This window comes from Callithrix jacchus, chromosome 2 (genome assembly GCF_049354715.1).
Source record: "Callithrix jacchus isolate 240 chromosome 2, calJac240_pri, whole genome shotgun sequence".
NCBI lineage: Eukaryota > Metazoa > Chordata > Mammalia > Primates > Cebidae > Callithrix > Callithrix jacchus.
Window position 1 is genome coordinate 100,242,517 of NC_133503.1, and position 20,507 is coordinate 100,263,023.

Here is a 20,507-nt window from a genome sequence, read left to right on the forward strand (position 1 = left end):
ATGCAACAATCCTGCATGATCTGCACATGTACCCTAGAACCTAAAGTAAAAAAAAAAAAAAAAAAAAGGAAATGGAGCTGCTAATGGGCCATTCCAGAGATCTACGCACTTGGCCTGTGGGTCTATAACTTAGGAGACTTTTCTCAGCCGAGACAGATATTTGAGGAGTTAAAAGTATACTCATAGTACTATGGAATAGGAAATATCGCTCTCACCAGAAGCTTGTATTTTTTAAATCTTCTTGATGAGAAACCATTATTTAGGATCTCCTATATGCTCTTGCCTCTCTACCTCTTTCTGGCATTAACATAACCTAAAGCCACAGATCTACAGTGCTGTTTGTAAATTCTATCAAAACTAAATAGACATTTCTACCATTAGTTTGACAATAAAATTGACAATGATTTAGATTTCACTATGTCTAACTGTTTTCAATGCTTTTAATTCATTTTTAATTATTAATTTTGATTCATCTATAAGTCGGCTAAATTGACTTCATCAAGAAATTTTTAAAATTTCTTTTTAAAAGTATGGGAAGTATACCTATGATATGTTTTATATATGTTTTTGTATTTGAAAATGTCTCTACTATTTTCACATACGAAAGATAAGTGAGTATAAAGTTATTTCAAAATGTCATAGTCTTCCTGTCTAAGTCAGTCTAGCATTTGTTTTATATAACACAATATATTCTTTCTGCCTGGCACTTTTTAAATATGTCCTTTTAATTGAACTAAGTTACCATGCTGTACTGGGGTGACTCTTTTTTCATTTTTATTACTCAGCACTTAGCCCTCTTCATCTATAAAGGGAGCCTTTTCGGCTCAGAAAACTTCTCATCAATTATATCTTTGATCTTTGCCTCTGCTGTATTTTTCCCCTAAAGTTCTTTAATTCTTTTGTTGGAATCTTGTCCTCCATACCTATCATCATCTTCCTTCTCATTGTTTGCATTTGTCTTCCTTTTGTCTATATTCATAAAAAGTATCTCATGGACTTTTTTTCCCACATCAATACACTCTTTCAGTGTCAGCTTTACTCTTCAGTATCACTAGTAAAGATGGTCTGCTATTGTCCCTCCAACAATCTCTCCTTACCTCTCTCCTCCCCTCTTCCAAATATTTTATTTTCATTTCTTTGTCATCTTTTTGTTTCAGTGTTTCGCTTTGTTACATATTTCTTAGAGATCATAACCTCAAACTTTTTGAGAATTCTAGATCCTCTTTTTAAAAATAATTTTTACCTAGTCTCTGTAATAAATCATTTCAATACGTAAGTTATTCTTCTGAGTCTTCATGCTTCACCCTACTTTTTAATCATTCCGTAGAGCTTTTTCACGGCTCTCCTATGATAACCTTTTAAACACTTATCCTCAAAGTAGACATTAACCTAGACTCTGTGTTTGCTAACTACCCTCAGTCTTTTTATTTTGATATTAGTTGAAGTCCTTCTCTTACACAGTTAGTTTATTTGACAAATATTTGTTGAAGACCTACTGTGTGCCATGTATTTGCCATGGGATGCCAAAGCAAACAAGCTCTCTGCCCTCATGGTGCTGCTATTTTAGCAAGAGAGACAGATAATAAGGAATAAATGACACGGCCAATTTGTTAACAATACTATGAAGGATGTAATGAGGATTCAGTGATGGAGAAAAGAGTGAGTGAATAACAGGTTCGCATGCATAGATCCAGCCTGACTGCAAGTTTCCAAAAGGTTAATACCCAAGGTGGCTGTGCCTGACTGGTATTCAGTCATCTATACTGGCTTGGATTCTGAACAAAGGGAAGGCTTCTTTCTTCAACAAAGAATATTACAGCATTCTTCGAGCCCACGCCACTACCAACAGCTTTCCTAGTCAGTGACCTATCATAAGTTCCCTTGTTCCTGCCTACTTTGTTTCTGGCAGATTTAGTCTCCAAATTGATTACAAAATCCAGACACAGTGGAAGCCCTTTCATCAATGTGATCAAGGCTGGCATAGATATATTAACAGAAAGAGTTAAAGTTGACATGAAAATAAAAGTTAAGGCAGAAAATCATTATGATATGTATGTGTTATTCTTAATATTTTAATTTACCATGAAATACACTGGTGTATCATATTCGAATCTACTTACGTAAAAGCAAAACCTTTGCTTTGACTATGGAACCAGTAACTGGAGTTTTCTGCCATATTTTCTGCATAATCAAACATATGATAATCTTCTGTGGTCCCAAGCTTAGGTTTCTCTAAAGTACAGCAAGAATTTAAACTTAAAAATATTAAGAAAATCTGAGTGCAGGCTCCTTCTACATTTTTATAATTTCTTTCCAAATCTTTTACAGTCATGTCACCATATTTATCAGTGACTCATCTTTGTTGAATATTTCCAAAGCCCTCAACTTCATAAAAAAGTATATTTACATAATTCATCAGCTTAATAAAATGGATTATGAGAAAAAAAATAACAAGAACAACTTGTTTAGGAATAAATAACTGAGTCATAATCACACATCTGAAAGACTGGAGGGAAGAAAGTGCATTGGCCTGACAGTTAACAGCCCACTCACTACAAGACCACGTTGCCATGGGCATAGAAAAGGAATGAAAAACATCAGTTGATATAGTTGGTCAATTAAATGAAGATTGGTCAACAGAGACTTCAGGCAGGGAGGAAGAAAAAAAAAGAACAGCTACCTAACTTCTTAATAGCCTCAAAATTAGCACTCTTACAGTAGAAAAATATTTGTTTACTTTTCTCGTTAATATAATACCATAATTTCAAAGCCTTGGAAGACATTATAAAAAATAAAAGAAATTATTCTCCATACTTGTTTTAAAAGACATGCAGGTTGCTGTTATTTCTAACTGTTTATCATTCATCAGCAAGTAATTGCATTTTTCAGTCCAGTTCTATCAGCTTTGTAGTTTGTGGACACCTTATTGACTGTCAAGCCAAGGTTTTGGTATTTCTGCAATTGTTCATCATCATCTACATTTTCATATGAGTGCTAACGGGAAACTGAGAGTCAGTCTCAGTGTCCCTAGACAGCCATCATGTAAATTGCAAGTGCCAACTATTTTTTTAATGTAATAGATGTTATTTCATTTAAGTCAATGTGAGGTTGAAATGTATTTCAGGAATTAATACTCATCATTCCTGATGTCATAAAATAAATAGAAATGCTAAAGGTGGGGGGAACTGGAACAAAGATGGAGCCTTTTCTCCTCATTTCCTCCCTAAGAGACCTTTATATTTTCCTAAAAAATTAGGCAAAATATAAGCCTGTGACAACTGACTTAGAATGGCAAACACCAAATAAGATTATTTTGTCTTGCTACCTAGCCATGGCTGCTCCAACACTAGTATCAACCACTAGTCAATGCAAAGAATTTTTAACATTTAAATGAACTAATGTAACATCTTGCAGGTACCTTGAGTTCATTAAGAAACTTTTGGTTATTTACATAATATACCATATTCTATTCAGTCTTTTGGGTAAAGCATCATTTCTGAAAATACCCCAGCAGACTACAGACAAGATGAAAAATGCTTCTGAGTAATCAGAGAACTAGCCAACCTATACCTCAATAAAAATCAAAGTTAACAACACATAACAGAGATGGAACATAGGTGAAAACATACAAATACTTTTTACAAGCAATATATACTTAAACAGAAAAGCATCTCAGAGGAATCCTTCAAATCCAATAAAATTCATAAACACTGTGCTATTAATGCCCAGATATATCTAAACTAGACTAGAATACAGAATAACTTAGTTTTTATGTTTTTGGAGTCTCTAGGACCATCAGTTACTAATTCCCTCATCAAAAGAAAAGTTCAAAGCAGCTTTACTTAAAAGGTAAGGCTATTTAAGCTTTTCTCAAAATAATAGAAGCTGTAGAGGGGACAGGGTGTCAAATCCTGAATTCTATTATTGCCTTGAATTCTTTTAGGATAATTAAAAAATACAGCCAACCATTTTCAAAGAAAAAAATCTTTAATATTACTGACTTTATACACTCATTTTTCTATTAACTAATAGAAAGATATTTCTATACACTGTTTTTCTAGTATATGTGAAGATTTAAGCTTAAATCATCATAATTCACGAGCTATTAAGGACAGTTCCTGGACTAATTATTGTAGCTAACACTCTTCCATCTCTTCCCCAGTTAAGCACAGAGTACGCTCCCTCTGGACACTGACAGCTCTTTCACCAGACTCATTTCTCAGACTAGAGCCACTTTGGTTCAAGTCATGGAATGTCACTTTTGCCCTTAAGAAGTGAGATTCCATTTTAATCTTAAGATAGATACTCCCTCTTGTAACTAGCCACCATAGTTAGAGAAGCCCAAGTCATACTGAGAGGCCAAAAAGCTCCAAATGCCTCCATTAAGTAATGCCGCCACAATCTGAGTGGTTAGAATTCTATTTTCCTAGAAATTCCATTTCCAAACAATAAAAAATAAGGTTGTGAGCTTGGCTTCTTCATTTAAAACTTATGTGCAAAAAACTAATTAGAGATATTACATAATTTCTCAGACATATTCTTACTTGGTATAAAAATATGTTGATAACATGATAACAAAAGAAACTAACCTAAAGCCTTGAATCCCATTAAACTAATAGATAATTACTGCCAGGAGAACTGTTTACAATAACAATATCAAAAATACAAAATGTAGAGTGGGGCTATGTCAATCACAATAAGTCTTACAAATAAAAACCAATCTGATAAGGCCAATTCATTCAGCTATTTGGAACTATCTTTTATATCCACTCATTCTGAACACCTCCCCCCCAAAAATCCAATCTCAATGAAGTTAACTCTGTAAGAATGAAATGACGCTGAGATGCAATCTGAAATTTTTCAGGTCTCATGGTATAAAACTAAAATCTCAAATGGGCAGTTATACTAATTCCAAGCTTTATTGACTTACTTTTTATCTTTATTTTTAGTAGTACTTAAAGTTTACTTTGAAGCACTCTGGCACCCAAGTTCCAAATATTAGACCAATGAACTACCTGGGGAGAATATATGCCAGGATGCCACATTTTTGCATAGAATGTGAATTATGTTCTACCCATATCTGGTGTCTGAAGCTTAATATTCTCTTCAGTCAATATTTAAATGTATTTCAATGAATCTGTATTATTCTTACTATGTTGCATATAATACCACAGGCATGATGGTAGAAATCATCAAAAAAATAATTCCTACCCTCAAGGAGTTTACAATCTAGTGTGATTAACTTCAAATAATTATATTGGAAGAAATAAGCCAGCATTAACTGTCAGCCATATGAGTGACCCATTTCGGCCTGATCTGGATAGAAATTTGGAGCTAGTGGCATAATGGGATGGGACTTTAGGCATCTTGAGAGGTAGGTGAGTTTACTCTGTACACGAATGGTATGTGAATTGAGGTAGCCTGTGGGTGAGTTGTGATAGCTAGCCTTCAAAAATGACTGTCATCATTCCCTTTGCTTCCTATACACGCCCCTCACATCAAGAAATGGAGAGTAGTTTCCCTCCCCTTGAACCTTGGCTAACCTTAATGACTTCCTTGACCAACAGAATGTAGTGAAAATGGCCTTCTAGGACTTCCAAAGCTAGGTCTTAAGAAGTCTTGCCGTTTCTACCCAGAAAACTCACGTTTGAGATCTTTAATCTTAAGATAGATACTCCCTCTTGGAACTAGCCACCATGGTTAGAGAAGTCCAAGTCACATGGAGAGGCCACGTGTAAGCATTGGCAGCTAACAGCTCCAAGTGAACCCTCAGCCAACAGGGAGCAATAACTTTCAGTAATGTGAGTGAGCCCTCCTGCACACTGAAACCAGTCAAACCTTTGGCAAACTCCAATTGCCTGCAGTGGTGTGAGAGACCCCAAGCAAGAACTGCCCAGTAGTTCTACAGAACCATGAGAAATATAATAAACTATATTTAAGACATTAAATTTTTGAATAGTTTGTTATGCAGTAGTCTACTAAAACATTTGACCATCAAGTCAGACTTTCCTCAATAGGTAAGAAGTCATCCCTGGAGAATGTTGAATTTAGAAGTGATTTTCTCAGAGCTCTGTTTTTTGATAGATTCCTCTGATAACTTTAATATATGAATACAGAGAAATTGAAGACAAAAGGATAAGAAGCCATTGAAGTAATTCAAGCATGAAGTATGGCTTAGAACCAAAAAGTAATAGGAAAAGAGAGATGTATTTCACAGATGAGAAGAAAAAGACTCTCCAACTGATGAAATTTAAGAAATAATAAAAGGTAGAGGTCAAAGTGGGTTCTGGAGTTTCAGAACCTAGATAACTAAAAAGATAACAATGCTCTTAATCAAGACTGGCATCCAAAAGGAAAGCGTATGGAGAAAATCAGAGGTGCTAGGTGCTCATCCAGGGAGAACCATTCAACAAGCCAATGGCAATGGGTTATGGGAGGCCTACATTTTAGGCCAACAGATACTACTATTCAGAAGTATCTTTTTTCTATACAAAAACTTTGAATTCACTTATGATATAGTTCACAAAACTGTGTGAACTAAATTAGGCATATCAAAATATACCAATGCCACTTGAAACAGATCATGGACTGCTTTTTAAATACTCACAAACTAAATTATGTTAGGTTTATTGCTATGACTAATGTTGCCAACAGTATGATCAAATTTATTTGCATGTCTTATTTATATTATGAGTTTAAGTTAGTATTTCTCAATCATTTTTACCTTATCACCTCCCTAAGGACTCTTTTTAGACATTTATTTATTAAGCATCCACATACAACTTTAATGCCACACACAAACTGTTTACCTGTTATGTACTGTATCTGTGCTTTATATATTAAAAAGAATAAGATTTTCTTCAAATTTCCAAAAACTAATTTTCACTCTCTTGGAAAAATTATCTCGCTCATTGAGAATGCATGGCTTACTGAGATAGATCATTTGTTACTCAAAAAGGAACTGTGTCTATAACTAAAATAAAGCCAAGCCTAAGAACATTAAAGAAGACTCATGAAGAATATGACAAACACTCATAGCAACTAAAACTTCCAATTTAAAAACTGAAAAGGGAAATTATTTTATTCTCAGTACCTGCTAAATAAAACTATCAAATTCTTCCATTTTAAAGGTCACTATCATTTCTTCATTATTCACCAATTTTTACTGAGAGATCAGTAACTAAAATAATTTGCAGCTAACAAGTAAAATATAAAATCTAAGAAGCCCTAACCTAAGAAATGGATGATAGGCATAAAAATAAGAATCTGACAATCAGAAGTATTTCTAATTTACCTACCTACAGAAATAGGAGAATCAATATTTGATAGAAAAGAATTGTAAAGAAGTAATAAGAAGAGAAACAATATACCACTTAAATAAAAACTATTTAAAAATATCAAAAAGCAATCATTTTACTAATACTCCCCAAAATTCCATTTGTGTTTACTTGTAACTAAAACTCCTCAACATGAAAGCTTTAAACTATTTTTCTCTCTTTTCTTTCTTTCTTTTTTTTTTTTTTGAGATGGAATCTCACTCTGCAGCCCAGGCTGGAGTACAGTAGCATGATCTCAGCTCACTGCAACCTCCACCTCCCGAGTTTAAACAATTTTCTGCCTCAGCCTCCCAAGTAGCTGGGATTACAGATGACTGCCACCATGCTCAGCTAATTTTTTTATTTTTTTTGTATTTTTAATAGAAACAGGTTTTTACCATGTTGGCCAAGCTGGTCTTGAACTCCTGACCTCGTGATCCACCAGCCTCAGTCTCCCAAAGTGCTGGGATTACAGGCATGAGCCAACATGCCCAGCCAGTATTATTCTCTTTCATTAATATACTATATTTTTCTTCTGGCATAAGAAAGGCTATATTATCAATTACTGCTTGCTAAGGCTAAGATAGTAAAGGAAGGAGAGAAATCAAAGGGAACATCTTTTCCTCTGACCTATTAGGTCTAGCCCTGTCTCAACCCACCCACCATAAAAGCACCCACAGGGAGACCAGTGGGGTAGAAATGGGGCACAAATCACTTACTGCAGCACATATCATTCTTATAACCAGCAAAAAACAAAGCTCTTCCTCCACCAAAACATAAAAAGAAAGAAAAGTTCATAGATGAGAGAACTATGCCAAAAGCCAAATAGATTTACTAATGTCAGAGTTTACCAGGAACACAATATTTAAGGAACAGGCATATAACCTCAAATGCATCAAAACATAATTTATTTTAAGACAAAGAAGATATATTGTAATTTTATAACTAATATTTCTTTTGGTGTCATTATCCTTTCATCCTAACAATGACTTGTCAATTTGAAAGCTCCTAAGGCTTCTGTAGTGTTACAGAGAACATTAGTATTACTTAAAAAAAAAACCTATTATCTTATTCTAAGGAATAAGCTGTATATATCTTATGTCTCTACTTACTAAAGAAATTTAGACAACTAAGGCTTTAATCTATGCTTAACAAAATTCTCTACTAGCAACTGGAAATTCTCTATACTTTCATTCCATTTATTTTTAAATAATTTAAATAAAATATATCAAGTTAAAATAGTGAACTGTTCTCTGAAATTATTGTTTTATTCTATAATTTATAAGAAGTGGTATTACATATCTCAATTCTGACAGTTAAAAATAAACACTGTGTGCTTGGGTCCACTGGGTAATGATCAACATATATTTGGTCATTAAAAACAGATACCTTGCTGTTTAAAGAAATACCAATAAAACATAACACATTTCTTTATAACTATTTGGTAGCCACCAATAAATGCCCTAGTTTAAGGTCATTGAACACCCTTGCCATTTACTTTAGCATAAATCAGTAGTGCTAAAACAAGGCTGTCTGACCAGCAAAATGACAGTTATCTAATGAATTTTTAGTAGAAACCTTGATTTTCTAATAATAATAGTTTCTTTTTTCATTTAGAAATGAAAACAAGGTAGTTAGAAGAAAGGTTAATCAAGAAAGAATACAATCTACAATTAATATTACAGAGATAAGAAAATGTTCATAAGCTACATATTTATCATTCTATACCTTATATCAGTGAGAAATATTAATTGTTATAATAGTTTGTTCAGCAATGTACTAAGCACTGTTAGCTATTAGTACTGAACATAACACAGTCGTGGAAGAAAATTCATATTTTTAGGAGTTTTTAAATTACTAAATTGATTAAACGGAATACTGCATTAAAATATTTGTTAACTAAAGACCAGAACCATAAAAACCAAAAATATTAAGCCAGAAAAGTGGTAAACATTTATAAGAAATTATGAATTTACCTTGGCTCCACACTCAGCCTTATTATATTTTTTTGTGGCAGAGAATCCTGTGATTTTTGTTTCAAATCCTATAAAAATGAACAGTAATTTTTAAATTTTACTTAACACTCCATGGACTCATCCTGAAACCAAAACACCATTCAAATTCAAGTTCAGCAAGAACAGATTAAGGTCTTATAAAAATTTAAGTAACAAGGGGTTTCTAATTAAAGCCTAGCAAAACGACTAATTGTAATGCCAAGTTGCCTTACTCACACCTTAACTGTGTTCTAAAACACAATATATTTCACATTCTTTGGAATATTTATAGAAAAGACAAACATATAGGTAATTTATATTAAGTGATACAAATTCTTTCAAATGTGCAAAAAAATTATATTTCAATGTCTCTTTTCATTACGCTTATGCTCTTTTCTAATTCAAGAACAATATTATCACACATTTTTAAGATGACTATAAATGAAATTAACTAACCATCTCCAGGAAAGTATCAGAAGAGTAAGAGTCGTATGTGAGTTTGTCCTTCAAAATAAGAAGAAATGCAGAATTTCCAATTATCTTCTCCAAAACCATTAATGAATGAAAAAGTCTGTAAACCAAAAATTTTATTAGTCTGAGAAATAATTTAAAGATCTGCATACAATATTTTCAGTTTCATTACTAATAGCCAAACCACCAGTATCTTCATCTTGTATTCAAAGCGAACAAACCTGCTTTTTTTCTCCAGAACTAAGTACTTAGAAAAATAGCTAATCAGAAGATATCATTGACAAGGATCCATTTAAAACTGAAAGCTTTCTGGACACACCTGAAACATATAAACATACTCAAACTACTTATACTTTCTATGAATATTGCATCAAATAATAATATCCAGTAGAATCACTCCAATAACCTTAAGGCATTCTGTCAAAAACCAATTATTTGCTACTTTAGAAAAAGCTCTAACCAGGGTTCTAACAACAAAGAAAAACATGAGATAATTCAGTTCACAAGAAAATTCAACCAGTATAAAATTCATACCCCAAGAATTAAAATAGATATTTTAATTTAGTTTCATGTTCTTGTTTAAAATAACAAGGAGGACAAGCGTTTTTGACAAATGTGAATAATAAAGTTGTCTTCATCCCTGTTAATTTTTTTGGTCAATGAAATTACTAACTATATTGAAATCCTACAAATTGTATTTTTATGTCTAAGGAATCAAAAGTCTACTGACTCCAGACTGATTCTGAAATATATCCTCAGTACATCACCAGCTACTGCTGAAGCCCTACTCATGAAAAAAGAACTTGCTTGAAGATTTTTTTTTTTTTCAAATTCAGTTATGTTTCTTGAAGGCTTTACAGACCAGGCATCCCTAGGCAAATTCATACTGGAGAAGTTTGTAGAGAATCCTTGCTAATGACATTTTCAATTATATTATTTTTTCCAATACAGAAAGCAACTTTGGATCTATGCCTTAAAAAGACATTTTCATTGTCATGCAACAATAACAAAAAAAAACCTGTAAAAGAAGTAACTTCTTTTTTTAAAATATATATTTTATTGTATTTTAGGTTTTGGGGCACATGTGAAGAACATGTAAGATTGCTGCATAGGTACATACATGGCAATGCTGTTTGCTGCCTTCCTCCCCATCACCTATATCTGCCATTTCTTCCCATGTTATCCCTCCCTAACTCCCCACCACCCACTGTCCCTCCTCTAGTTGTCCCCCACAGACCCCAGTGTATGATGCTCCCCTCCCTGTATCCATGTGTTCTCATTGTTCAACACCCGCCTATGAGTGAGAACATGTGGTGTTTGATTTTCTGTTCTTGTGTCAGTTTGTTGAGAATGATGGTTTCCAGGTTCAACCATGTCCCTACAAAGGACACGAACTCATTGTTTTTTATGGCTGCATATGTGCCACATTTTCCCTGTCCAGTCTATCATCGATGGGCATTTGGGTTGGTTCCAAGTCTTTGCTATTGTAAACAGTGCCACAATGAACATAATAGTAGAATGATTTATAATCCTTGGGATATATTCCCAGTAATGGGATTGCTGGGTCAAATGGAATTTCTATTTCTAGGTCCTTGAGGAATCGCCACACTGTCTTCCACAATAGTTGAACTAATTTACACTCCCACCAACAATGTAAAAGTGTTCCTATTTCTCTACATCCTCTCCAGTACCTGTTGTCTCCAGATTTTTTAATGATCGCCATTCTAACTGGCATGAGATGGTATCTCAATGTAGTTTTGATTTGTATTTCTCTAATGACCAGTGATGATGAGCATTTTTTCATGTTTGTTGGCCTCATATATGTCTTCTTTTGTAAAATGTCTGTTCATATTCTTCACCCACTTTTGAATGGGCTTGTTTTTTTCTTGTAAATCTGTTTTAGTTCTTTGTAGATTCTGGATATTAGCCGCTTGTCAGATGGGTAGATTGCAAAAATTTTTTCCCATTCTGTTGACTGCCAATTCACTCTAATAATTGTTTCTATTGCTGTGCAGAAGCTGTCGAGCTTGATTAGGTCCCATTTGTCTATTTTGGCTTTTGTTGCCAATGCTTTTGGTGTTTTAGTCATGAAGTCCTTGCCTATGCCTATGTCCTAAATGGTTTTGCCTAGGTTTTCTTCTAGGGTTTTTATGGTGTTAGGTCTTATGTTTAAGTCTTTAATCCATCTGGAGTTAATTTTATTGTAAGGTGTCAGGAAGGGGTCCAGTTTCCGCTTTCTGCACATGGCTAGCCAGTTTTCCCAACACCTTCTTTTTTTGCAGAGCATTAATATTTTCTTCAGAGATGTAAGTGACCATTATCAATGTCATTCAATACATTTACATGGCAAATCTATAATTTTAATACTACAATCTTATGGATTTGAGTTCATGCCATATCTAATTAAATTTCCCAATACATTCAAATGTTTTCCTAGATAGAGTTAAGTGTTTTCACCATATTAAAACACCACATGAATGAATATGATTCACTTATGATAATAAGACCCTCAATCTAAGTTCATTTCTATTGTCTACAGGGCTCTCTTTATCAGACAGCCTGAATCTGCAGAGGAAAAGTCATGTTCTCCAACACCTAAAACCACAGATGTATTAAAGAGTCCTAATTAAACTGAGTGATAGCCAGGAATCAATGTTTGCATACTAAAGGCACACATGCAGCCTTCTCATAAGATGAGTACTAAAGACTATAGTATATATATCACTCCCCAAATGCTTTCTTGGGATGTATGGAGCTGTTTTGTTTAAAACAAAACTAAATGAAAAAATGTACATTTATTTGGAAAACACTGGGTAAAACAAAATTCTAAATGTTTCAATATGTCATAAATACGGTTTTCAGGGCCTCTAATTTCCAAACATGCACTTATCCTATTAACATGAAATACACTTCAGGAAAAATCACTTGGGAATCAGTTTCCTAGTTTGCTGCCATGGCTGTTTTATTAAGGAGATGTTAGCTTGTCTGCCACTATATAGGTCAATCTGTATTTTAGGACCCTCATGCTCACCCTTTGTTCTGTTTTCTCCCACTTACCTTAATTACAAGTTAGGAATAATTAGCAGAATTCTAAAACATTTCTCTCATCACCATTTCTTCTTCCCTTCCACATAAACCACATTATCTATTAATACTTTTAACCTGAATGTCTATTACAAACACTGTCCCAATCCAATTCATTTTTTCATGAAATGATTAGAATTAATCTCCATACATGTCATGATGTATTCTTGCTTTACAGTTTATAACTTTATAAACATTCAATCTATTGTTGAGACCATGGGTCTCATAGTCCCCCTACTATGGCAGAGAAGAAAGAAGGGCCTGAATGTCTGATGACACTGCGGAGCTGTTGTACCAGAACCAGTTGTCTATAGATTTCTTTCATGTGACATAAAAATAAGCAGGACAGGATTTATTCTGTTTCTAGTTGCTATTACTCACAGCTATATGCACCCTTAATTCATGCACTTGCTCACAGGGACATTTCTGCCAAATCTGAATAAACAGTAGACATCAGTCCAAGTTCAAGAGAACAGCCAATACTAATAATTCTTTGTTAATAATTCCCTAACTTGTGTTTTGAAATTTCCTCCTTAAAATGTCTGTGCTAATGACTTGGTAATTGTTGATGACTTCAATGAAGTGTGAAGTACTTACATAGCAAATTTACAAATGCCAAATACAATTTAAGAATTACTGCCTTTTCTTTTCTAACATGTAATTCTGCATGGGGAAGTTTTTATAAGCTAAAAGCAATACAAAACATATGGAGAACAAATGATGGCTCTTCTGAAAGGTCATGATACAAAAAATGTTCTGTAGCTACAGCTCAATGACCTATAAGCAAATCTCTTTCAATATGGCAGCCAGAGACAACAAGTGGGCAGTATAGGAAAATGACTTTTCCATGTCTTCTCAGGAACTCTACCCTAGTCTGATTTTAAATCTCACTTAAAAACTCTTAACAAACCAGGAGCAGGTGAGAAGGAAAAATGGAGGATATGACCTTACTTTCAAAAATGTTTTCTGTGGGAGAAATACCATCTTTATCATCTAGTGAGCATTTTCTACTTTAACTCCAGACCAGTCTCAATAGGTAGTTGTCAAATATACTTGCCATAAGAAAAATGGAGAAGATATTCAGGATACTACTTTGAATGTATCTTTTAAGGACTAAAGTCCACTAATAAAACCCCAAGGATATCTTTTTCCCCCAATTTCTAGAAAGCCATATTTAATTAATATTTATTAAATTAGTAATATGTGAGTCAATTTTTAAAAATTGTTTTTATTTGTTGTATACGTTTTTTCTCATCCAGGAGTAGTAATAAGTATATTCACTTTTTATATCTGTTCTTTAAGAAAATCATAGTATATTTTAAATGATTTTAAAATACTATCAAAGCATTACATTGTGGATAAAAAAACAGTATCAGGAAGAATAGTCTAATCTACAGTAAATAGAATAGTCAAAACTCCTTCCCTAATCTGGGAATCCCCCTTTAGGGAATTCTAATCCTAATGAATGAATGGTGATCCAAACTCTGGCATGAAGATAGAGAACTACCTATTACTAAAAGTAAGGTTTTTTTCTCATTAAGAAGCACTGTTTGCCAAGTCCTCTGCTATCTCAGACCATGCCTATACTCATTGTTTCAAATTCTTTAATATAGAAATAATTTAGCTTCTATTTCCTCACCCATCTGACAGCCCTTCAATGAGTTAAAGGTGGCTTTGATATCAACATCCAGGTCATCCTTTCTCATCCCCAATGGCTTGTATTATCCATATATGATAAGGTTTACAGGTCTTTTTCCTTCCTGGCTATATTTCTCAGCTTATTCTTTTATGTCAGTGTACCTCTTAAAAAACAAATATACAAGAACAACTGGATATGAATTAGGATGAGATTAAACTGACATACAATGAAGTAGGAATCTTTATCTCTCTAGATTATAACTACGTTTTATTTGATACCAAGTCCTTGGTCAAGAAGATAACTCCAATCACACACTGTATTTAGAAAAAAATAGGATCAGCTTTAAACAGTAGTAATAATGTATTACTACCTTATTTGCAGAAATGCACTGCAATAAAAAGGTGGCACAGGTGGGACTCTGTCAACTGATTTCTTAAAAAATCTTTGAATATTGGTGCTGTTTTGCTATAGCAATACTTGGGAGTGATATCATTGTGAATGCGGTTTGATATGCACTAACAACTTCATCAAAAGATATAATCTTATTACCCATACTTTTAAAAGATATTTTTAAAGATGATTTTTCTATAATTAGATTACCTGGTGCCATAATCCACAACCACCCAATCTTTTGCAGTTCCTGTGATAGCATCATGATGTTGAAACAGTCCCAAATTCCTTCTGGCTTCTGTCAGTGCCGTGTAAAGTGATGATGAGAGAAATTTATTTATCTTGTATTTGTGAGCTTGTCTCAAGGCGAAATAGTAAAGAATTTCAGCAGCCCTAATTGCATAAAAGTCATGTTTTAATTTTAAAACAAACATTTTAGCTTATAATCTAAAACATGTGACATTGATACTTTCTAAATTTTTTAAATCCATAATTTCAGTACAAGCAATTTATGAAAAAGATATTGGTAATAAAATTCATATAAAATTACCAATGTACCCACATAACACATTTACATTCTTAATCATCAAAAAATACCATGTCTACACTGGTGTCAGGGTTCCTTGTTCTAGATGATCCTGGAAAGAAGCCAGTACTGTTGGCAGCAAGACAGGCCTATTTATGTATAACACAGTGAAAAAGTATCTGGACACAGCAGTAAAAACTGGTAAATTTCTCTGTCCTTTCTTCTCTCGAAGAGCAACACACACATAGACCACAAAGATCACCAGAATGTTATTTACTCTCACATATATACATTAAGAGAAATGAAAAAGAAATGCATGGTCATGTGAGCAGAACAATCAGAGAAGAGAGGCAGAAAATTAAGGCCCAAGAATAGTTCAGAGGCAACGGTTAGTTTCAGTTTTGAATGATAACATACAACAAATATAGAGAATTTAACAATACAAACTGAAAAATTATAAACAGGATGTCAGCAGCGCATGGTAGCTTATGCCTGTAATCCTAGCATCTTGGGAGACCAAGGCAGGAAAATCACTTGAATCCAGGAGTTCGAGACCAGACTTGACAACATAGCAAGACTCTATCTTAGCCAGGTGTGGTAACATACACCTTTAGTCCTAGCTACTCAGGAGGCTGAGGTGGGAGGATCACTTGAGCCCAGAGTTTGAGGCTACAGCAAACTAGTATCACACTACAACACTCCAGGCTGGGCAACAGAGCCAAGACTCTGTCTCTTAAACAAAAGCAAAACAAAAAAGATGTCCTTTGTAGTATATTTTTAAGGAAAAAAAAAAAAAAACCTTTATTCTAATAATAGCTTTTATATGGGGGCTATAATTTTTACCTTTTATGTGTTTTCATCAAAGAATATGGCTCAAGGTAGGTTTTTCTTGAAAACTTTTAAAAATGATACATGGCTTGATTAAGTAAAAAGTATAAGAAGGTTCTATACACAAAATATGTTTTAAGGACAATGGAGAGAGAGAACCAAGACAACTTGAAAACATATCAAGATTCAGAAAAGAGGAGACACTGGAAACACTTTTTTTGTTTGTAAAATGATGAATTTCTCTAAACTGTAGAAATAACAAAGGACAGTAAACAATCTCCACTTTTAAATTCTAGCCCTTCCAAAAATCATGGCATAAAAATCACTAAGCTTGAATTAACTAAATTGTGGGTATATCCCCACATATATCCATGGCAAATATTCCTGGTTTTGAAAGGAGTATATATCTATATATGGATGTCCCAAATGTTAAAAAGAAGATTTGGGAAATACTGTTTTCTTTATACTTTTACGTTTTATCTACATTTTACAAAAGAGCATAGGGATGAAATATTACTGTTTTCAGACAAACTTATGTACAAATAAATTAATACATTTGAAAAATCACAACTATTGTATGGTTTTTTGGCTTGTTTCAGTGCAGCAGAATTTTCCAAATATATTACTAGCAGTAACCACAATCCCTTGAATATGTTCAATAAATTAAGATAAACCAATATTCTTTTTGCCACTAAAAAATACTTGACACTTAAAAATCACTAATTTGGTGGTCGAAAAGGATCTCCACATTATTGAGAATATACTCCACTTTATAACAGAAAAGTTTAAAATAGTGTAACAGATAACTGGTTGACATTCTATAGTGTAAGAACGGACAGTCATTATAATATGTAAACATTATTTTAAATTTAATAAGATACATTCCATTACCACAAACAGTTATTTCTTTGTGTTAGAAACATTCCAATTCTATCCTTTCAGTTATTTTGAAATATATAATAAATAATGAATATGCAAATTATGATTTGATTATTATATACTATATGTTTATATCAAAATATCACATGTACTCCATAAATACATGCAATAATATGTATCTAAAATAATTTTTTAAGTGAGATATATTTTTCTGGCATATTCCAAGTAACAGTAAAAGACTAGGCTTTTGAAATAATAATATTTAATAGGAGCACAATATTAACAATAAACAAAAACCACTACCATATAAAAATGCAACCCTTAAGAAAATTCACAATTTTTAATAAAAGGCCTTTCCAAAATGTACTCAATGTCTGCTACTATATAAAAGAAAGTAAGTACAATCTAACTCAAACATCAAGATTCATCATAAAAATGAACTACTTTACTAGGTTGTACATAGAGAAAGCCTTGGGAGCCTCTGGAGTAGTTTAACTTTATCAACAATCAGCCTCAGTTACTTATGACCATGCTCTCCAATATGGTAGCCATAGCCACACATGGCTATTAACATTTAAGTTAATTAAAATTAAATGGGCACATTTCAAGTGCTCAATAGTCACATTTGCCTAATGACTACCATATTGGACAGTGCAAAAACAGAATGTATCATTACAGAACATTCTATCAGCGATTGAAAGTTCTACTGGATAGTGTCAGGTTAGTGTTTTTGTGTTTTGTACAGACTTTTCTGTCTTCTCTGTATCCATTTACATTCTTAATCTGCCCCATCAGTTATTGTTTTTTCAAATGCTGTTCTTCTATGCAGGTAACTGTACCTACAGAAGTGTGCTTCAAGTAAGAGCGAACTGAGATAAAGTCTAGTCTAAAGTTGTCCCACATATAAAATACATTGGTTTGGGATTGTGAACTTTGAAGCTCACATTTGGCTGCTGAGAGACGCTTTTTGCTTCTGTGATGCTCATCTATGTTTCCAATGAGAAGCCCATCAGATTACTAGCCAGCAGACACTCACGATGGTGTCACTGAATATTAATATGGTGTACAAATAACACAGGTATATTAATTAGAAAAAATGCAAAATGCAGAATACAACTCCTTAAAAATCTAATTAAATAAACTACTTTTCCTTCCAGAACAAAGACTCATGTAATAATTTGATTATAGTTTGGGACCTCTTTCTGATTGCATTAAGATTTCACAATTACATTAAATGCTTAGAGCTTAACACTACATAATGTACTACATGAATGATGTATATTATGCAAAACTCTACAAAAAGGCTATGATAATATAAAGAAAGTGAATAAATAGATGCAGCTATAGAAAGGTAAAAGTACCTTAAATGGGATTCCATGATTCTATCCATTCGTTTGTAAAAGGGTCTGGATGTAAAGTAGCCACTCCAGTAATGATCATCTCGATCGGCATAAGTGAAAAAATCTCCACTTAGAACAGGGAACATAGATTGATCCTTGTCTCTCTGAGTTTCATCTGCTTTATCCAGTGCATCAAAATAATCTGATAAAGTTCCAAACTGTATCTAGTTAAAAAAAAGTTCACTTCAATTATTCATTTCTACCTTAAAATTATTTACTTCTTGCCCTGTTAGAAAAAGTTAATAATAAATATTTAAGATGTGTTTCCAAGTTAAGATGAACATATAGCTCAGATTTTACATAAACCAGAAGCAGGGAAGAAAATAATAGTGACTCTTTTTTTTACTTGCATGAAGGCCCAAATTAAACTAAAGGAAAACTTACACACTTCAGCAGTTAGGAGAAGAGCTATTCAGATCTACAAATCAGTGACTATGAAAACTCCTACATATATCTAGAATTTCAAAGGGGCATGGATTAATCCAGATGAATGAAAGATGAGGGCAACAGCAAAAATAAAAGACATATCTTGAGCAAAGTGTTCCAGAAGTCTAGAACAATAGTTTTATTAGCCATAAAGTCTAAAAGAGTAATTTTGTTAGCCATAAGGTATTTCATGCTTCATACCCTCATCTATATCCCTTTCCCCCAGTTGAATTCTTGTGAAGGAGAAGGGACTTAAGGAATAGGAGGTCATTTTTTAAAAAATGAACTTACCCTACCAGTAGGTAACACTGAGTAGAAGTTAAATATACAGAGTGACAAGAATGGCAAGTCTGACTGCTTAAACATGCTGGTCTTTCTGACTAATGATTTAAATCAGCAGTAAGAAATTCATTTTTATGAGTCTAAACCATTCTACAAATCAAAGACAAAAAGACACTAAACCAAATCATGTAAACAGATATTAAAAGACAGTGTTGTCAAAAATAAATAGATTATTTAACAGGGAATGTGTTCCTTTTAATAGAAAGATGCTGATTTTGTTGTTTCCTACATATATACATACACACAAACACACATACACAAACACAGATATTGCAAGTCATTTTGAGCCAACATAGCAATAGCATAGGTTTGAATTCCATCTCTACCACTTATCTGACATGTGTTTTGAGCATATTACATAACTTCTTTGTCTATCCATGTTACAGAGAATGCTTACAATCATGACTGGCAAATAATAGTATGAGCTATCATTTCTTCACTTCAAAGACAAAATTTCAACTGGAACATTTACAACAATGATACGAATTAGGCAAATAAAAATAAGTGATTATAATCTAATTGTGCTGCAATACATTTTTACAGCAAAATAGGTTACTATTTCTAAATCCTTATGTTTATATTAATAAAGATGAGCAATTTTCAACTATTCCCTAGTCTTATCTTGGCTTCACTAAAATACAGTGTGGATTCTTCCCACTTTACAAATTTTATGAATTATAGTATTTAGACTATTTATGACTTGTTTAAGAAAACAGAGTGGCCAGGTGCAGTGGATCATGCCTGTAATCCCAGCACTTTGGGAGGCTGAGGCAGGTGGATCACCCAAGTTCAGGAGTTTGAGACCTCAAGTTAATCTATTTGTGCCTCAATTTCCTCATCTACAATGGGAATAATCACAGGACCTACCAGAGAATGTTCAGATAACTAATTAAGTTTAATAAATTACCTTAAACAATTTATAGCAAATAATAAGTACTCAATATGTTTTAGCTAACATTATTATTACTCAGAAGCATTGGTAGGAAGCAGTCTCGTGTATGTGTGTGTGTGTGTGTGTGTATGTGTGTGTGTGTGTAACCATACAGGAAATGAGAGCCATGAATAGAAGGAAATATGCATTAACTTCATATTCAGCAGATACAGATAAGCTCAGGAAAGTATACATAATAAGAGTGACAAAATATTCTATGATCTATGTATTTCTGAGTCTCACTTTACCTATAAACAAAAGATTTTACTTAGAAAATAAAT

General features: G+C 33.3%; 1 protein-coding gene across 2 annotated transcripts in view; it reads right to left on the reverse strand.

Moving 5' to 3' along the window:
• MAN2A1 (mannosidase alpha class 2A member 1) overlaps positions 1–20,507 on the reverse strand; it is a 189,210-nt gene that overhangs the window by 80,576 nt on the left and 88,127 nt on the right. For both annotated transcript variants that reach the window (XM_002806611.6, XM_035291114.3), the window contains 4 exons: positions 18,489–18,691; positions 15,105–15,287; positions 9,767–9,881; positions 9,293–9,360 (listed from right to left, as the gene is read on the reverse strand). In XM_002806611.6, coding sequence (XP_002806657.2) covers positions 9,293–9,360; positions 9,767–9,881; positions 15,105–15,287; positions 18,489–18,691 — 569 coding nt within the window. The remainder of the gene's footprint in view (positions 1–9,292; positions 9,361–9,766; positions 9,882–15,104; positions 15,288–18,488; positions 18,692–20,507) is intronic.